This window comes from Urocitellus parryii, chromosome 3 (genome assembly GCF_045843805.1).
Source record: "Urocitellus parryii isolate mUroPar1 chromosome 3, mUroPar1.hap1, whole genome shotgun sequence".
Lineage (NCBI taxonomy): Eukaryota > Metazoa > Chordata > Mammalia > Rodentia > Sciuridae > Urocitellus > Urocitellus parryii.
The window spans coordinates 47,730,111-47,751,963 of record NC_135533.1 but is presented as its reverse complement, the minus strand read 5'-3'; the positions used below and the strand labels follow the sequence as shown (position 1 = coordinate 47,751,963).

The 21,853-nt window shown below is 37.5% G+C and overlaps 1 protein-coding gene across 1 annotated transcript in view; it reads left to right on the top strand.

Moving 5' to 3' along the window:
* Positions 1-874: 874 nt before the first annotated feature.
* The window catches only part of Slc13a1 (solute carrier family 13 member 1), an 86,225-nt gene continuing 65,246 nt past the window's right edge, over positions 875-21,853 (top strand). The window contains exons 1-2 of the mRNA XM_026388727.2: positions 875-973; positions 19,990-20,118. Of these exons, the coding sequence (XP_026244512.2) occupies positions 875-973; positions 19,990-20,118 (228 nt within the window). The remainder of the gene's footprint in view (positions 974-19,989; positions 20,119-21,853) is intronic.

The window sequence follows — 21,853 nt, the reverse complement described above, 5'->3', positions numbered from 1 at the left end:
TAAAAGCAGAAAGCTTGTGTAAGATTTTATGGTTACTTTTGGTTTCCTAACAAAATGACAATAGGCTCTAAGAGATACACAGAACTTTGCTTTCAACCTAGAGAGGAAATTTGCCATTGATTTGTTTATTAGTTTGTATTAATTATATAGATGAGGAGGCTTCGTTGTGTCATATTTGTAAATGTATATAACAGGCTTTCATCATTTGCACCCCAATCCTACCCACCCTCCTTTCTCTCTCCTCCCGAGGCTGTCCCCTTCATCCTCATGTAGACACACAGTAGTGTATGGTTCTTCCATTATTTTTGCAGAAGGCTGCCTCAGTACACAATCTGCAAAGCACCTGGAAAATTCCTCAACACCCAAAACTCTCCTTTTTCCACTGACATACACTGAGATACTTACTACTGGAGTTGCCATTTCAATTCAGAAATGGATAATAGACTTTCTTAGAAAGGACACTGGAGACTCCTGTGGAGATGGGCTCATACACCACCACAGTGCGGTGATGACTCCTGTTAGGAGATACTGAGACATCAAAAGGGCAGAGGGGACTGACGGGACGCAGTGTGGGCAAAGGCAGCCAACTTCTCCATTCTGCCTTCCCTGGGCTTCTCAGTCTAGAGTTAACTTGTACAAAAAAAGAAAGGGAAACACAGTTTTCCTTTTGATTTCTTGCAAATGCTATTGGGCTTATCTCTCTATTCTAATTGTGATAGTAAAACAATAAAAAAGGAGATTTAATTTTAACTAATGTTAGTCTGACTAGGGCAGTGAATGAAGGTGGTGTGCTGGAAAAACATTAATCCAGGTTGGTTATTTAACACCTGCCTTAATTTGAGGAAGATGCTTTCCAACCCACCTGCTCTAGACAATGAAACTCCTCAGTTATATTTTGGCTTATCGACAACTTCTCCTTGTGGTGTTCAGTGTGCTGGTTCTACTGCCGCTTCCTCTCGTCCTCCACGCTAAGGTAAGTAAACCTGGAGACTGCTGGTGGGTTTCCTGATTTATATTAATTGTCCTTTATTCCTGTTGCTTACTTGCTTGGCGCAGAGCAGAATGAGTGGTGATACTTTATGCTTGAAGTCAGGATGGTTTTTCATTGTGTTTGGTCCTTTTCCTCCTTTTTAATGGTTAGTGTTAGTTGATTCTCAGTATGATTAACCAGAGTCATTGAATATCCCAGTCAATTGGAATTTTTCTCTGTCAACTAGATGAGAAGAAGAACAGATGAAGTTCAGCCCTTGAGATCTTCTGGTTCAAGTTACCCACCCCCAGGGAACATCCCAGCAATGTGACGCTGGAGTAGAGAGCGAGAGGAATAATGGGGAATCTCAGAGTCCAGCTCTGTAGCTTGGTGCAGGTCATAGAACGTCCTGGAAATTTAGTTTCCTTGTGGCATAAGGAGATAGTGAAAGCATGAGGTAATTTTCCTTGTCTAATCAGAAACTTTAATAAATCATTGTATCGTGTTATGGTAATTTTGGATTTTATTTCATTATTGCTGCTCTTGGAAGCATTTGTCTGTTTGCTTTAGAAAATAATCAGTGTACTAAGTCCAGAATAATAAACTCAATGCATTTTAATCTCATGGTGAAGTGATTTGAATTAAAAAAAAAAAAAAAAAAAAAAAAACTTAGTGAGTGAGCACCTTCTCTATGCCAGCCACAAGTGTCACCTGGTGGCAAGAAAACAGGCTTTGGAGCCAGCATCTTTGCCTCAGGTCCCAGATTTAGCACTTGCATGCTGTGTGACAGGAATAAGTTCCATGGTTTCTCTGTTCTTCTGTTTTGTTTTATCATATGTAAGTTGGAATGATGGCAGGCTTACTCTGAGGGTCATATGGTAAATGTTCATCAAGCACTTACTTGAAGCAGCTTCTGGCTCTCAGTAAGTGCAGCATCCTGGGCCTCCCAGTGGTTGACTCCACAGCTGGGGCAATTCCCACCATGCCACGATGCACAACTGCTTCTCTTAGTGGAAGAGAACATTGCTGATGTTCTTCTCTAGCAAGCATTATTCAAGATTAACAAGATAAAATCCTATTAATTGTAATACCATGCCCCCCCCCCCACCTCTGTCAGAAGTCTTTGCCTCCTATCTGGGAATCTCTAAGGGAAATCCTTGTGAAGTTATAGAAAGATCTTTTAGACTCTGCTAAGGTCTATTCCACCTGCAATGCTGGCAAAGGGACTAGGCCCTGCTTCACAGTGGGAGGTTGCCTGACAGGAGACAACCTACCAGTTGCAGCACCCCAGGGGGAGATCCCTTTTCCTGAGAATAGGCCCCAGTGTATACTGGCAGCCACAGCATATGGCAAAACAGAGGCACCAACCCAGGGCTATAGTCTGAATTCCCCCTTCACTCCACAGAGAACTTGATATTCCATCTAATAGGCATGATGCCTTCCCTTTCTATTCCACCCCACCAGGGTCCCATGGTTTTCCCCAGACCTGGGGAAATGAATGAATCATGAATCCTATCATGATTACACCTTGGTTCATACCTGGACCCCTGCTATAGTTGAATATTTCTGCATTAGTCCAGGCATAAGGTCTTTGCTCGGCAGAGAACACAGGAAATTAAATAATCAAGGCAAATTTAGATCATGATGGTACATTAACTGTGCTTCTCCTTTGACATATGAACACATGACATTCTATCACCCATAATTTTCAAAAAAATGAATGTAAATTCATTGAAACAAAGAACAAGTAAATAAATAAAAAGCAATGGTTTGAGTGTATGATTTGTTAGCTGGAAAGTACACCATTGCTAAGGAATGCAGCCAGTGATTTCTTTGTTCCAGGATGCTATGGCAAAAATACATTAGGTCTGTGCAAACCCAGGAGCATTAAGATGCATTTGTGAACATGCTCCTCTTTTCTTTCCTTCTAATCAACTCATTTGTTAAAACTCAGTGGATGTTAATAGGAGTTTTTACCAGTATGATAATATGATTTCAGTTTTTGGCCACTTTAAATACATATTTAATCATTCCATCAGCTGCTATTTAAACTTAAAGAATATTATTTTAACTCTTTCCTACAATGAAATCAGTACATCTTTTCCAGGGTATTTGGACCTTTTAAAGTTATGAAACTTAAATAGAGGTTTACTTTGACTTGGATGCAAATCAATTTACTATTAACTTTTAGGTTACTAACTAGAAAAATCTGTTTGTAGAGACACTGTAACATGAAGAATTTGAACAAAGCAAAAGCCAAGATTGTCTTTCAAACCCACGATAAATATACATAATACAGAACCAATGGAACAATGAATTATTGACTGATATTTTCATTTTCTTACTCACTGGCCATTGAGTAATTTTTATAGATGGTTCTCCTACCTTAATTCTACCTCCTGTCAAAAATGTGTCATTAGTAGAAACCCTGGGAAGATTTTCAAGGTAATGTTGAAAAGGAAGGAGAAAGGACTGGCTTTGCAAGAGAGCACACTCTGTTCAGACATTCTGACAACCAAGTTGCCCAAATTGTCTTATTTACCCTTTACTGCAAACCAACAAGTGATTACCTATGTGCTATCATTCTTATTTCACATTGGAAGGCCTCAGTAAAGGCCATCAAGATGCTGTAGAAAATGGTTTTAAACTTGGGTTTTGTCAGAACTCAGAAGTCATGGATTAACAGTGATTTTGTTTTAGACTTTTCTATATATTTTGTTTTTGAAGATTTACTCTCAGTGGTTTTTTAATCATTTATCAGCAACTCAGGTAGTTCACTTTATCATAGAGTTCCTGACAGGCAGAACAGCAGGAGATCTATCTTAGCCACTTCCTCAATTGACATGATGCCAATCAAAGTCTTTAAGCTAGAGCATTGTAGTGATTCTAATCACTGGAGAGAGGTCTTTGAAAACTGAAGCAAGGGACTACTCAGAAATGTGACAACTGCTCATTGTCCCAGAGTCCCAGCTATACAAGCTGGGCATGTTGGTGCATCAAGATATGATACCACTTACCTTCATACCTGTGTCTAAATGCTTACCATTAGTTGTGCTATTGGGCTAGTATACTAATTTCTCTAGCTGGCAGGGATCTTGGGACTGTGTTTTTCAGTGTTTTCATGGGAATGATATTTTCTGGCAAAGGAGAACATGCTTCACCCCAGGAGCTTATGGACATAAGTCAAATAGAAGCTCAAATTTAATCTTTATGAATTCTGTATTATTATTATGATCCAAAATGTGCTAATTAAAAAAAAGAGACAAAATCATGTAAGTTGGCTATGCAGAAGTTTTCAATCAACATCTGTCTGACCAGAGCCAGCAATCTTAATTACAAATGAATATGTGTGTCTTTTCAGCTTCCAGGGTAGTAACAAGGGCATTCCTATTGCACTGGCATGGATGTACCTTTCCTAAGGAACTTTTGTTTCCTTATTTATTTATACTGATGCACCACAAATATTTTATAATTGTCACCTAAATATAAAAGTACCCAGTTCTTCCCCTATGAGTAGTTAATGATCAGTAAACAAGCTTATAATATAATTCCTATTTGTTTGTTTAAATGAAATATTTACACTGAACTTTCTCATTTTGGAAAGGAAAGTCCTTAAGTATTTCACAATAAGTTGTAAAAACCAGTCTCAGCTACATGCCATAGTTCTAATGAGGTTCCCTACATAACTGTGATCTTCTATGACTATTTCTATCATTTTGTAAATTTTAGTACTATTTTATTACTTATTTTTCCAGAGCTTGGTTTTTCTCTATATTTCTATTCCTGAAACAAAAAGATGAGAAGTAAGGAGAAAATTGAATGACATATTGTATTTGTAAGTGTCTGTCTTCTAGTTATGCCTCACTCCATTCAGTTTATCTACTAATTAGGACTCCTTGCTACAAGGAAAAGACAAGCAGTATTCTCTAGTTGATGGGTTGTAAAATTCAGGAAAGATTTCTGTTTTTTTTTCTCAGGTACTTCTTCTGGCTTTCTGTAGAAAATATTTTATAACCTAGAAAGACTTAAAGAGAGAAGAATTCAAGAATGAGAGAGGAGACATGGAAGGGCATCAGTGCCTGAGACAGCAGGAGCCAGGAGTGTGGACTTGGCTGAGAGGGCCAGCTCCATTTCTGCCCCTAATCTGTGCTGCCTGAATCTCCTTCATGATGTGGTCACTTGAGGCATTGTGACTTTCAATTGGCATATAATGAGCCTTAGTGCTAAATTTAAAAAAAAAAAAACAATTGATAGATGAGCGAAATATAATGATTATAAGGAAATATAAACCTTAAAGGGACAAAGGATCTACTAGCAGGGGAAGGAAGGAGGTTAGGAGGGCTGTTAAGAACATGAAAATGAGTGGGAGAGAACTATAAAAAAGACTAAGTGAAAGGGGAGGAAGGGGAGAAATTACAGGAAATCATAAAGAGCTTTTAAAGTGCCAAATTGAACAATTACATATGTTACTAGAACAACTAACATTGTTTTAAATGTTCATTTAAAATGTATGGATTTAAGACACAGGACATTATGCTATAAACGTAAAGGAAGTGGACATTTTAGACACTAAAGAAAGTGGAAATGATGTGGGGAAAAAACAGGAAAAACATCATGCTAATAATGATGTGACAGATGAACAAAACCAGAATATCCAAATTTGATATTTTTTATATCATGAATATTTTACATAAACTTTGATCTCCAACTGTTGGGTCAGTTAACGGTGTGATATAAGCAAAAATTTAAATTAATATTTCTGCCTTTGAGTACCTTGCAGAATATTGCTGAAAAGTCAACATATACAATCACAAACATTAATCATAAAATAAGGCGATATATAAACATTTGCCAAATGATTAAAAAAATAATTTGTGCTGTGAATGTGTAATTGACAGGTGAATAGACTCATCTCTCACCAGCTCCTCCATTCCCCCAACCATTCACAATCCCACTGGCCCTTGACCTGCAGTTCCTTCTATTTTTTTCTATTCCAGAGACAGCTGCTTCCCTTCACCCTGTTCTCAGGCCTGAAACCTTTGTGTCACTTCCATCATCCATTAGTCCCATCACTCAGATCGTGCTTTATCTCCTGCATCTGAATCCTCCTAAATCTCCTCTCTGCCCCACCTGCTCTCTACTCTTCCTTCCTATTGGCCCTGCCCTCCTGGAGGATTTCTGCATCTCTTTTTTTCATGCATCACATTGCACACTCTCTCCTTCAAAGTCTCCTGCCAGAGTAGTACTTTCAAAATGCCAGCCTGGTCCTATTGTATCTCTAGTTAAACTTCTTTGATGACTTTCTTTCACCATCAGAGGGAAAAATATCTACAGGAAGCACGTATACACTGATGGATATTCGAGATTTTGTCATTCATTCTAACAACTTCCCTCAAACCCCCATGCTCAAGTTTCCATGTTAGCATTTGCAGTTCCTAGCATGCCCACAACTCTTTCTACCCTCTGCTTTTGCTCATGTGTGTCTTCCTGCTAGAACACCCTCTCCTTTTGCCCTATCCTTCTTGGGAAGTTTCAGGCTGTGCTGTGAACTGAGAATGATTCCTCCAGGTCTCAGTGCATGGTAGCTACATTGCCCTTCATTATGGTATGCATTCCATTTGGCTGTTACCTTTGCCTCCCCCTCCAAATGGCAAATAACTAAAGGGCATGGAACGTATTTTACAATTTCTGTCTCTCTAAGTACCAAACTATCTCCCAAAGGAGACAGTCAATAACTAGATTGTCAATAATTAGCTTCTAACAGATTGAAGAGTGACCCAGAGGCAGAACAAGAATGTAGGCGTAATGAGGAGGTGTCTCTTTCACAAAGCTTAATTTTTCTCCCGTTATGGGCTTATTTTTTTTTCACCTTGTTTGGCAACAATAATAAATGTGAATGGTCACAATTATCCTCATAACAAGTATTAGAAATAGTCACTATTATATCTATTTTACAGTTCAACAATTATGTGAGAAATTTATCCAGAGCCTCACAGTCCATAAAGGTAGCAAGAACATTTGAACATAAGTCTGATCTGTGGCCATACTACCCTGAAAGCACCTGGTCTCATCTGAACACAAGTCTGTCTGACTCCCAAGCACATCAATGGCATTGCTCTTTCACAGTGATCTGATCTGTTCATTTCAGATTCTTAAGAGTCATTCTCAGTTTGCCCTACTACATTGTTCCTGCATTTGCAATCACAAAACACACATTGAGATGAAGCCTCTCTCAGACTAGAGTACAGAGTAAACTTGACCGTGATGGCAAAGAGACTGAGGGAGTCTCACCATTCCATAGCCCCACCTGTCTTTGACTTACCTTATTATGAATATTCAGAATATTAGCATATTCTTGAGTTTTCCAGGTGATTCTGACATATACCTCTGGTGCCAATTTCCTCATCCTTCGAATGAACAAGACTGTCATTTAAGACTCAAATATCTGTACATCAACTGTCCCAGACTTACCTGAGGTATTTGTGTAACATCTCAAACTCTGGATTGGAAGCACAGGAAACTGCATATTTAGAAAAGTCCCTAGATGATTTGAAAATTAATTCATAGATTTCATTTTGGTCCCATCAAACACTGGATCAGTTTGGAGAACTAGATGATCTCTATGGTTATTTCTAGCTCCACTGTGTGTGGGTTTAAAATCCACAGCTGGTGTTGGGTAGGTGCAGAGGTTGAGTGCAAAACAGGTGATTGGCATAGTGGAGCCACCAATTCTTTTCTGCTACCCCATTTGTATAAAAATAAACAAAAAACAAAAATACTAGCTATTTTTCTTTGACTTTGTAGTTGAGCTCCTTCACACTCTCCATGTCCCAAGATGAGGACATTTCAACATTTTAAGCTTTATAATTAGTATGGATTGAATCTTGAGAAATCACTACCACAGTAGGGGTAAGTATATCATGAACTGTGTAAAGCCTTTCACAGGCTCTGTTAGATAATCATAGTGTTTTTCTTGTAACACAGAGACTTAGAATGCATGGTCTTCTTGGTTTCTTAATTGCTTTGTGTTCCCTTTAGAAAATCAATTCCAGTGATTGAGACTTGTGATTGGTCCTGCTTTTCTCAAGCTGTGCTAAGAGAAGATTGTACCCACATAAGTACTAATTCATCAGCCAAATTTCTCCCAGATATTAGTAAGTGCATCATTAAGAAAAAAGAGAAAAGGAAGAAAAAAAGATTTTTTTAAAGCAGAATTTATATTTTAATCCCATCTGAGGCTATAATTTAAAAGAAAATCAAGGTGATATTTAAATACAAACAGCCTCATTTCCCAAGATAATTTTACAGTCTGAAATTTGTGAGAGGAAAAAAAAATAAAGTTATTACCCCAATTTCCTAGTCAGGACTTTATTTGCCTTTCCTATGTCTTCAGGAAGTCCCCTGGCTCCAGTTAGTTGAAGTAGTTAAGACAAGATATAACTATGACCTAGCTAATGGGGCCCTGGGAAGTGGGAGCATGACAGCTATGGGAATTCACATCTGTGAGTAAACGTTTTAGCTGTAGTTCTGTTTGTTGGAAAGAAAGATGACAGCTCTGAGAAAAATGGAAAGCCAACCTGCCCACTAGAGTAAGGGTCAAGGTATCTGGTGCCAGGCGAGGAGGGGACAGAAAAAGAAGAGGAACAAAGCAAAGAGAAAGAGGTTCCTATACTACAGAATCTTACACCTCAGATGGATTTAGTGTTTTCTATTGGGATCAAGACATGTGATGACACAGAGGGGAAAGAAAAAGAAGAGGAACAAAGCAAAGAGAAAGAGGTTCCCATACTACAGAATCTTACACCTCAGATGGATTTAGTGTTTTCTATTGGGATCAAGACATGTGATGACACAGAATAGTAGAACACAGATGAGAAAGTGCGAACCTGTGGTATAAAGTTGCTCCAGATCATTCTGGGGTCAGAATCAATTCAGTGCCAAACTAGAGAATGGTTTTCTTGAAGCTATAAAAGAAAAAAAAAAAGAGTTGGATAAGCACAGCATATGGCAGTTCATGAGAAGCAGACAAACTGGCCACCCAGCCAGAAGGGGCCTCACCCCAGCTTCCTGTCCCAGACAGAGACCTGTGTCTAGGTTGTCCTGGCAGAAAGGGAACCCCAGCTGGAAAGGAAGACCCAGTCTGGACTGAGAACTAAGGATTCATAGGAGGCAACTGTAAAACTTCTGGATAAAGAAGGATGAGTACAGAAAGAGAAAGCCCCCAAATAAAACAACTACCACCCAGGATAAATCCAAAAATAAAATTTTAAGATATAATAGGACAATTAAGAAATTCCAAGTAAACAATAGGGAAATCAGTAAATGAGGAAAGGAAAAAAACCCACAAAAATAATGTTTTAAAAATGGAAGAATAAAGCAAGAATAGGTGACTATAAAAAGAGTTAGAAATTAAAATAGTAACTGTGAGAGTTAATTAAAAACACACACACACACACACACACAGATGTGCTGTGTTTGGGGTTCCATGTGGTTCTAGTTAACCAGTTTACCCTGGGGCAACTTCTCTATTTTGGTTCAATTCTCAACAAAGATGAATCTTAGATACCAATGAATGCTCCAGCAGTTTCTTCTGATAGCATTCATGTATGAATGGGTTGAACGGCAGCAGCAGGCCATAGCATGGGCCAGACACAGATGACCACTGACCAATTGGATCATTTTTAGTCTGGGCAATTTTTACCCCTTCTTCATACATCAATTCAGCCTGTATCAGTTTCCAGTTTCATAAAGGAATTTTAAGTTATTCTTGTAAGAGAAAAGTTTGTTCTAACCTGTGCTGAGGTGGCCTTGTCTTTTGAAAACTACAGAGTCAGGATTGAAAAGCTCTGGTCTAGGTTCCACTATACTGCCAAGTCGCACAAAATATCAGCTTGTAAAATGCCTACATTGGCCTTATGTCTGCCATTAATTTTAGAGTCTCTTGTGTTTTACTACACTCAGTACCCTGACAATGTAGTGGTCAATAATCTAGAGAGTGCCAGGCTGGAAAGTGTACCCCATGGTCAGTCAGATGTTAACAAGTAGATCTTCTGAAGGAGGATGAGGAGGAGTCAAATCCAAAGGAATGCAAAGAAGAATAATGGAAGGCCATGGAGAGTTAAATAAGGAGAGTTAAGTGTCCTGGAGGCTGTGGAAGTCAACCAGAAGAATAATCAAAGGACAGAGGAATTTCTTGAATGTGGGTAATGATCTGAGTAATATTGATCTGGGTTTGTTTAAAGTCACAGAGCACCTGAGCTATCTAACAAACATCATCTACCCATCATCTACAGAATTTATTGACCAGGGAACAAAATCTTTCCTGGGAAGCCAAAAGATAGTTGAGAACAATGGTATTGTCTAAGACCATGGCCCCCAACAGCCAAGGGAGGCAGCAAGAGTCTCAAGACCATTGGTTCTCAATTGTAGCTGGTAGTATAGTTCCTTGGCCATGACTAACTGGGCCTCCTGTAGCTGATGTTGACTTTTTTCCCACATAAGAAACATCTACTGCACCAAAATAGCTGCCACAATTGTCCTGCCCCACACTTGTTGAGGGAGGTGGAGGTGGTATGAACCTGGAATACTAGTGGGAGCTCCAGCCATACTAAGGTGCATATAAGGGAATCTAGGGGGGAGATAAGTAGACCATAGACAGGGGTAAAGGGGAATTACTGGAAAAGGACCACCATGATCCCTCTGGGATGGTTGGGTGAGAGGTGCCCATCAAGCCAGTCTAGAGGCTTCAAACAGCATTAAATTAACCAGTAGAAGAGAATAGTCTATTGAGAGTAAGATGGGAATTGGTTCCATCCTCAGAACAATATGATGGGAATTTAACTCTGTGGTTCACAGAAAAAGATATAGCGGGTCCAGGGTCCTGTTGAGTAATTAGGGGAGATAATGAGAGGGAGGCTCAGCTTTGGATCTGCAACAGACTTGCAATGATGAAGGAAGTTTGGCTAACAGGTGCTATGATTTGGATATGGTTTTGGTATAACCTGAAGGGTTCATGTGGTGGAAGCTTGGTCCCCAGTGTAATGATGTTTAAAGGTTATGAAACCTTTAAGACATGGGGCTTAGTAGGATGTAATTAGGTCATTGAAGATGCTGCTTTCTGAAGGGGACTAAAGTATTCTTCTGAGACCCCAATTAGTTTCCATAATAGTGAATTATTATAAAAAGAGCCAAGAGTGATCCCTTCCTGGTCTCTGGCTTCCTGTTTCACCATGTGACCCCTCTCGCATACAGTCCCTATTCGGATGCCATTCACCATGAGGCCCACATCAGAAGCCAAAGAAAAGGGCCCAATTCGTCTTGGACTTTCAGTCTCCAAAACTCTGGGAAACATATACCTCTTTGCATATTATCCGTCCTCAATATTTTGTTATAGCAATGTAAAACAGACTAATATACTGGGGCATGACTATAAAGAGTAGGCCAAGGACCAAAGGTCAAGAAGGCATTCCCAGCATAAAAGTTTGATGTTAATTGTTAAAAAAAAAAAAGAATAAAAGCTTAAAATTAACAGGGCAAGTTTCATAGAAATGTAAGATAAGCATCTTGTCATACAAATTATAAATCTTGTTGAAGAGCTATAGAAATTTAAGAAGTGATAATATTATAATAAATTATTTTTAAAGAGTAGAAACAGGGGAGGAGGGAGGACCTTTTCATATCATTATTGCTGATATAAATTAGTACAACTGTCTTGGACAGAAAATGGGCAATAACTAGGAAAGTTCAAATGGATGCTTCCACCACTAAATTTTGCTATTTGCTTTCTATGCCAGCATAGAATATCTCTTTCCTATATCCATGTGGAGCTAAGCACTAAGATGCTCAGAACAACTTTTTTGAAAAATCGGGGAGGGGTGGCAAACAGTCACCAGCAGAAACACAAGCAAATAAATGCCTAATATAGTCATAAAAAGGTATGCTATATCCACTTAAAATGAATTGACAATAGTTACACATTTATCAACATGAATTCATTTGAGCCAAATAAATGAATAAAAAGAAACAAAGTTACAAAATGCTATCTAAATATTAAATCAAAATAAATATATAAAATGTATCTTAAGATTATATCAAAATAAGTATATCATATTATCATTAATTCTAAATCCATATGTTGCTTATTAAGATATTAATCTCTACATGTACCAAAATAACACAATCAAGGACAAAAAGGACAAAGTCTACCTTCCACACAGTGATTGACATTGTCACGCCCAGAGGAGAAGGTCATGGGGAGGTGGCACTCATCAGTCTTCTTTCACTGAAATGTTTTGTTTATTTTGAAAAATTCAAGCTAATGTGGAGAAATGTCAATGTTTGTTAACTATGATAAGGTATACAAATACGTATTACTCTCCATCTGTTTTGGATGTTTTGTAAGTTTTAAAACTCTTTTGAAACTTACAGCTAAAAACCTTTTACTTCTTTGATATTTTAATGTAAAGTAACAGGACCTTCCTGTGACTGATTATCACTCTTACTGTGGCAGAAGCTCCTTGCAGTAGGAAGGATGGAGACAGCTGTGAAAAGGCCAGGGAGGGCCAGAGCACACCCAGAGCAGGCAACAGGGGTTAAGTGGCATTGCCCTGTCTGTGAGCTAATGGAATCTGTGACATCTGTATTCCACACAGCTGCCTGTGCCTGGCTGAACGTGGTTTGTCTGCTGAACTTCTTGATGTAAAATTTTGGAACAGCTAAGGTTTATAGAGGGTTTTGAGCAGACAGACAATGGTCATTTTTATTTTTGAACAAGTTTCCTAAAGATTTTCCTTTGTCCTCTTTCTCCTCCTCTTCCTTCTATTCCTCCTCTTGTTTGTTTCATATATAGGATTTTGAAAAGGAATTATGATTTTAAAAGTTTTTTTGGTAAGAATTCCAAATCATTTTCATTTATGTGTATTTCTTCACAAGATGAAAGTAGACATTACTTTTGTTTCTGCCACTCAGTTCAAGAATTCATAATTCTAAAGTCCTTTGCTATCTCTGGGACAGAATTTGATTAAAATGTGTACTCTTTCTGGATGCAGAGTTAATTATAATAATGATATCAGCTGTATCAGTGACTTCCACTAGACTTGAGTTGAGCAGGGGGATAAAAGATTCACTTTCTCTTTTATTTGACAATTGGTTCTTTTATTGCTGCTTCAGTATTTTCTCATTGTTCTTTTTTTCCCCCTTAATTTTTATTGTGAGAAAATACATGTGACATAAAATTTAGCATTTTAACCATTTCTAAGTGTACACATTTCAGTAATTTCTCATTGCTCTTTTGTGGTAGTAGTGGTGCTGGTAATGGGCATTGGCATTGACAGTGTGTGGTGTTTCTGATCTGGGAGTAAGGGGCCTCTTAAAAAGGTAGAGAAAGAGAGAGAAGTAACAACAAAGAAACAAAAAACCCTCCGAACTCTAGAAGAGATCAACAGGAAAAAAAAGGATGATGTAGCTTGAGATAATGGATAAATCTATGAATTTCTAATGACAAAATGGAGCCATTGTATTTTCTACCTCAAAGATGATTCTATGAATTGAATTGCCAGGACCCTTTCTGAGTTGTAACATAGATAACTTCTGAGTTTTCTTCTTCATCAGAAGAATCTGTTTCCCTCATAACAGAAAAAGATAAAATGTTTGCTCTCCTCTGTATTTTGTACTTTTCTTATTCCTGGAAAAAACATTCAGAGATCTTTTTTATTTCAAAGCATACCAATAACCCCATAAATTTTATTTTTATATTATCTTAAGAAAACGTTTGGGATTATTCTTGGATTAGTCTTATGTTATTGAATGCCTAGGGAATATTGAAGAGAAAAGATGCTTTCTTGACCCCAACTCCAAGAAAAATCATAGAATAAAGAAAGGGAACTGGGTACTGGGGTTGTGGCTCAGTGGTAGAGTGCTTTCCTAGCATGTGTGAGGCACTGGGTTTGATTCTCAGCACTCCCATATAAATAAATAATACAATAAAGGTCCATGACAACAACAACAAGAAATTTTTTTTTTTAAAGAAGAAAGAAAGGGAACTGGAGAAAGGAGGAATTCCCGGGATAGACCCATCAATGGAATGTGTGCACAATTTATCAGCTAAAGAGGGAAACTTTTGAGAATGAAAGGGGATGCTAATAAGAATCACCTGTACAACAGGTATAAACTAGCACTGTCCTGAGAAAACTGGGGCAGATGATCATCCTGCTCATTAAAGAACACTCAAACAATTCTAAAATTTATATGTATCCCTAAAAGACCCTGAATAGCCAATGTAATCTTCAGCAAAAAGAACAAAGCTAGAGACATCATACTATCTGACTTCAAAATATACTATAAAGCTTTAGTAACCCAAACAGCATGATACTGGCATAAAAACAGACACATAGAGCAATGGAATGAAAAAGAGACCCAGAAATAAATCCCTGCATTTACAACAAATTTTTTTTCAACCATGGTGCCGAACCCACATGGGAAATGATAGTCTCTTCAATAAATAGTATTGGAAAAACTGGATATCCACATGCAGAAGAATAAAATTAGACCTTTATCTCACATCATGCACAAAAATCAATTCAATAACAAAAAGCATAAGAAACAATAGCAAAACTAGGCAAATGGGATTGTATCAAATTAAAAAGATTCTGCACAACAAAGGAAACAATCCATAGAGTGAAAAGACAACCTAATTAATGGGAGAAAATATTTGCAAACTATGCATCTTATAAAGCGTTAGTATTCAAAATACATATGAGCTCAAACAACTCATTAGTAAGAAAAAATGAACCAATAACCAGGGTTTATTATCTTAAGCTCATTATTAATTAGGGCTTATTATTATTTGTAAGAAGTTGATATCCAAAGTATTTAAAGAGTTCAAAAGATCCAATAGTAAGAAAATAAAGAAATCAGGGCAAAGAGCCTGAATGGACAGTTCTCAAAAGAAGACATACATATGGCCAAAAGATATACTAAAAGTGCTCAGTACTACTAATCATTAGGGAAATGCAAGTTAAAACCACAGCGAGACATCATTTCACTTCTTTTAGACTATTATCAAAAAGACAAAAGATAACAAGCTCTGGTGAGGATGTAGAGATTAGGGAACTCTTGCACACTATTGGTGGAAATATGACTTAGTGCAGCCACCAGAGAAAACACTATGAAGGTTACTCAACAAATTAAAAACAGGACTACAAAATGATGCAGTAATCTTGGCACTGGGTATATATCCAAAGGAAATGGAACTCGTTTATAGAAAAGCTATTTGCATTCTCTTATTTATTACAGCACAATATGCAAGATTAGTAATCAACCTAATATTCAATGAATAAAAACATAAAGAAAATATGATTCTTGGGCTGGGATTGTGGCTCAGTGGTAGAGTGCTTGCCTAGCATGTGTGAGGAGCTGGGTTCGATCCTCAGCACTGCATAAAAATAAACAAATAAAATAAAGGTATTGTGCCCAACTATATCTAAAAATATACTTTAAAAAAGAAAATATGGTTCATATATACAATAGAATACATCCATTCACAAAAGGGAATTAAATCCTCTTATTTATGAAAATCTGGATGGATCTGGAGGAAATTATGTTAAATGTATTTGATTTAACAATGAAAAAAGACCAACACTGCATGATCTCACTCATATATGGAATCTAAAAAAAGTTGATCTCTCATAGAAGTAGAGAAGACTGGGGTGGTTGTTGTAGGGGGTTGAGACAATGTTGCTCAAAAGATAGGAGGAATAAGGTCAATAGGTCTATTGTGCAATATATTGGCTACTGTTAATAATATGCTGTATTTTTGAAAAATGTTATTACAGCATAAGTAAAGTGATCTCATCACAGAAATGATAATAATGTGAGGTAATGCATATGTTATTTAGCTATATTTAGCCATTCCACTACACACACACACACACACACACACACACACACACACACATCTACATAAAGAAATATACTTCAAAACATCATGGATATAATGAATGCATAGAATTTATGTGTTAATTAAAAAAATAAAAAATAGAGTACTCCCAGGTAACTCTGCTTTCCTCCTTTCTTAGACATTCAGTTTCCTTCAGATATGGAAAAATGGAGTAATTCCCACAATTGTAGGATGATGTAAATACAGTGCTTTAGCCAGATGCCATTATAGTCTCATAGAACTTATATGTAAAGACATAAAATGTGCACCTATGCCTGAGGGAAGCTCTACAGACAGGCATAAATCTGAGCTGCATGTTGAAAGATGGACACATTTTCCAGATGGGTTATATAAATCTAGATATTCAGCTTGGGAAGAAGGGTACTACCTGGAAGCAAGAGTCTGGACCCAGAATTAAAGATGAGAGGGAAGACTAGATAAGAGTGTAGCCCCGTGCTTCTCAAACTTTAACATAGACAAAAATCACATGGGGAGTTGACATGCTGATCTTGGTTCGATACTTGTAGGAAAGGGCCAGATACCTTGTATTTGTCAAGCTCCTGGATCAGGCTGATGTTGCTGATTCATGAACCACATAAGCATTACACAAGGTACCTAGTGAGCAATAAGTGTTGATTCTGGGATGGTGAGATAAAGTTTTACAGGAAGAGCAGAGATTTCACTCCTGTGCTGACAAAAGCCAAGAAGGTAAGAGAATGTAGGAAGTGGCGTGGTGCTGCTCTGTAAAACTGGAGAACACTGCCAGCCTCTCAGGAGTAAGCTCTCCTTGGGTCAGGAGAATTGTCACCAGGGAAGAAGATGATCTCGGTGTTAACTGAATCTCTCCATTTCTAAAAAGAAGCCATAAATTCACTGTATTCTTAATATAAAATCTACTGGTTTGTAAATACATACACACATATACAAATAAAACATTCTGAGTCAAACAAATATAATTTTCTTGCTATATTTACAACTACTTTATCCAAGTAGTAAGAAAAGGTCAAAGGGTTTAGAATATGGGCAGAAACCGGCAGAAACTAGCATAGAAGGGAATCTGAAGGCTTACTGTATAGTTGAACATTTGAGTTAGAGTTCAAAGTTTGCATGACAAAGAGCAGGGATCAGAACCCAAGTATAAAAAAAGGTGTGTAAAGAACTCAAAAAGCTAAACAACAAAAAAATAAAAATAAAAGAAAACCCAATCAATAAATAGGCCAAGGACCTGAACAGACACTTCTCAGAAGATGATATACAGTCAATCAACAAATATATGAAAAAAATGTTCATCATCGCTAGCAATTAGAGAAATACAAAGCAAATCAAAACTACTCTAATATTTCATCTCACTCCAGTCAGAATGGCTGCTATTAGGAATACAAACAACAATAAGTGTTGATGAGGATGAGGGGGGAAGGTACATTAATACACTGCTGGTGGGACTGCAAATTGGTGCAGCCAATATGGAAAGCAGTATGGAGATTCCTTGGAAAACTGGGAATGGAACCACCATTTGACCCAACTATCCCTCTCTTCTGTATATTCCCAAAGGACTTAAAAACAGCATACTACAGGGACACAGCCACATCCATGTTTATAGCAGCATGATTCACAATAGTTAAACTGTGGAACCAACCTAGATACCCTTCAATAGATGAATGGATTAAAAAATATGGCATATATACACAATGGAATATTACTCAGCAATAAAAGAGAATAAAATCGTGGCATTTGCCTGTAAATGGATGAAGTTAGAGAAGACAATGCTAAGTGAAGTTAGCCAATCCCCAAAACCCAAATACTGAATGTTTTCTCTGATATAAGGAGGCTGATTCATAGTGGTAGTGGGATGGGGAGCATGATAGGAATAGAGGAACTTTAGATAGGGCAGAGGGGTGGGAGGGGAAGAGAAGGGGCATGGGGTTAAAAATGATGGTGGAATGTTATGGACATCATTATTCAAAGTACATGCATGAAGACACCAATTGGTGTGAATATATTTTGTATGCAACCAGAGATATGAAAAATGTGTGCTTTATATTTGTAATAAAAATTGTAATGCATTCTGTTGTCATATATAAGTAAAAAATTAATAAAAATATAAGCATAGGAAAATAAAAGAAGGCTCCTTAGAAATAGAGTGTTGGTGTTGATAAGTATTGATATAAGTCTTGTTAGAGTAGAGAAGACTGAATGCAAGATGAGGATTTTGAATTGTTTTCAAAAATAACTGAAAGTCACAGACTATGTTTTTATGTCAGCTCTGTGCTAGCTAAAATCTAAAGTAGTCCAGGATAGCTAATAATTTAATGATTTTAATTTTGCTTTTTATTCTGTCATTAAGCTGTCCCATCAGAGCATTTGAGGAATTCCTTGCTGAAGGAAACGCAGGTTGACATGAAGTTTCAACCCCTATTGTAGAGGTTATATGTGGGATCAGAATTAGCTAGTCTTATGTGTTCTGTTTATTTCTCTGATATTATGGCAAACCTGTAGAGATTGGTGTTCCAGAGAGTGAGTGGTATGGTCAGTCCTTAATCTGGCTGTATGTAAGGGAATGACAAAGTCAAAATGGATCCTTGCAGAATGATCCCATTTCAGAACAGCCTTGCTCAGGGTGCAGAAATTGGATGGAGGTGGAGGTTCAGATTTAATGGATAAAATAACAGGGGAATAAGTAGTACCAGGGGGCTGGTTCATTGTAATGAGGGAGCAAGACAGTAAAAGGGTCCATTTTATCTTTGAAATCCAAGTTCTATGCAAGTATGATAGAAAACAAAGTTGTAAGAACAAATTTTGGGTTATCTATGAGTTCTCATTACAAGAAAATGCACAGCCTTTCTTCTACACAGGCATTTAAAATCAAACTAGCATTCACAAATTCTTTTGAGAGCATCTTAGGAAGACACAGTCAAGGCTCAGTGTTGCTTTGCTGTTTTATTATTTGTCAAGACGATAGATGCTGACTCTGTAAGAAACTGTCAACATCAAAACACTTTTATTCTTTCTTTAAAAAGATAACACAATAAAGAAATGACACAATCCTGGCTTATTAAGAATCTCTTAGAAACCCACTGGAAGTGTAGGAATGTTGGGGGGATTAATACCAAGCCCAAAGGACTCAGACTGAGGTAGGTGAAACAGAGGGCATCAGAGCTAGAAATTGTATAAGCTTTAAATAAAAGACCTCGTGAAACCCATGTAACATTTTTTTTTTTTGTAAATTTTTCAAATGCAACTCAGAATTTTCAGAGAGCAAGCAGTGTGAGAGCAAAACAAAGCCATATAATAGATACCAGCTTTTATGGATCCCTTAGTACATTCCAAGTGATTGTTTATCAAAATTATATAAGTCAAACATGATGATGAATTTTAACCACTTCTTATCAGTGCCCTAAAACAGAAACTTACAGTTATATACCAACCAAAGCAACCGATTCTATTAAGTCACATTCCTGTTGAGTCTCTCTAGGATCTTGGGTGTCTTTCTCAAAAAGAAGAATAGAAAGTTCTTTGCCTCCAGGTTCATGTTACTTAGAAGATGATTTCAGGCTTATCCATACCACCATTCATTATCATTGTTCTTCCTTTGAGATCAAGTACAGCAAAAAATTTCCCTAGGATGTTTTCCCTCTTTTAGTTAGAAAGGGTGAGAGGTAGGGGTACATCAGTCCTACCTGAGCAGGAACCAGGCATGCAATTAAGAGGCAGGTGTCCTGCCCCAAGGAAAAGGCTATTACCTGGCTATTGCTCAGCAGTATTGGGAATGCATTTTAGAGGCCAAAGGAAGGTGAGTACAAACATCCAAATGCACAAACATGAACCCAGAAAATTAACCAGATGGTGTTCTGTTCTGATGGAAAAATGAAAGAAATGAGGGTTATTTTTTCTGTCTTTGGTTTTTCATGTATATTAAATGCTGTCCCTTGAAACCCCTAAAAATTATTTTCTGGCAACTCTAAGATGCAGAGATCTTCCGAGAGAGTCTTACTTTTTCTGTGATTTGGCAAATGTGATTTTGGTTTGAATGATGATTTCTCCAGGCTTTTGATTTCACCTTGGGTTTTGCCTCTGTTCTTTCCAGGAAGCAGAATGTGCCTACGTACTCTTCGTTGTAGCCATATTTTGGATCACAGAAGCTCTACCTCTGTCAGTCACAGCTTTGCTGCCTGGTTTAATGTTCCCCATGTTTGGGATCATGCGTTCTACACACGTAAGTTCTTCTGCAAATGTTGTCATGATTAGATTCCTTATTTTGTGCTTATTTTTTTTTTAGAAAAGCTGCTTTTAAAGGGAGCAGTAATTCTGTTGATAAAGTTTCCATGTAAGTCCCTTCAAACTTCCCGTTGTTCCTTTCCTCTGGGATTCTGCCTATGTGTCCCTCCCTAGGGAACAAACATAAGTTTCAAATTCTGGAATCACATGTATCTGTAGGAAAATTGTAAGTCTCATCTTCTCTTTAGGACATCTATTGTTGGTGCCTCCCTCCCAACAAAAGGGGCAACTCATTCACATCCTGCAGGAGTTAGTTGTTCTATTCACCAGAATTTGGTCTCACTGTGTTGGAGAATAATTTTTGTTTTTAATGAAGAAAAAGCTTCCTCATTTTCTTTCTCTGAAAACTGCCATTTCAAAAGATAAAGGCAAATCAACTTTCATGTGTATTTATTTCTATTTTGTTCTTGCTGAGAAGAGTTTACTCATGCTGAGAGCTGTTTCTTACCTTTATACAATCTAAGGGTACCCATCTGAAGAAAATGGATTCAGTTTTGCATTAAAAGCATGAAACGCAATGAAACCAGAATATCTATCTCCATGCTGTCTTCTGACACCCAGCAAACAACTGTGTAAACCACAGCTGAGGGGCGGAGGCTATAGCTCAGTTGGTTGAGAGCTTGCCTCGCTTGTACAAGGCCCTGGATTCAATCTCAGAACCATAAAAAAAAAAAAATAAATAAAAATAAACCACAGCTGAAACGTTCTCAGGTAAAAGGTCAAGTTCAAGTTGCCAGTCAGTGAAATTTATCACCTTTGGACTTCTGTCTTTTTCCTGGGTTCAACACTGCTCTCTTGAGGCAAGCTTGTGTTTAATGTAGGTGAAGATTTTTTTTTTTTTTTTAACACTGATTACAGTTTTTCTGGAGAGACAATCTGTTCCCTTCTTGATTGTCTTATCATTCTTCATTTTCGACTCAAAATCATTTTGCATTTCTGATCCTTCCTGCTCTTCTTTTCCTACTGTGTTTCTTCCTCCTTCTAACCACAGCTCTTTTCTTTCTAATTAACATTGGTTAGGAGGACAGCATGGCTAGGACTGTACTTCAGTTTCTCTTATCCCCATATTGACATTCTGCTACCATAGAATCAGATAAAAAAAAAAAAATGAGTGTCTTAAATGTTCCAATGTGCTGCCTCTTTGTGGTATTCAGGGGCCACAGACTTCAAACTTACAGGTACCAATATTATATCTCTGTAGCTGAGGAAACCTGCCCAAGAGTCCTTTATCACCAAAGATGCCAGCCAGCCTCATACTAACTTAACAGTCCCAGAATCTTAGATCTGGGAGAGAATTCTGGATCCACTATCACCTGTGGTGGGGATCTCTTCCACAATATCTCTTATAGATCCTTCAGTTTTTAAAAGTTATCTGAATCATGGGCCTCACTAACCCATATCACTTTTAATAAGCATATCATTCTTAAATAATTTTAACTTTGAAGCAATTTCGCTTTATTGATCTAAAGTCTGAAATTTAGTCACTTTCATTTGTTAAATTATGTACCATCTAAGAATCTACAAATAAACCTTATCTTTTGTTTGCATGACAATATTGCTTAGGTTTTTAAAATTAATATAATTTCCTCTATACATTCCACCTCTAGTCTTTAAGATTTCTAGACCACAACTTCCATCCTCAAACTGAACACCCTCAACTAAATCACCACCAT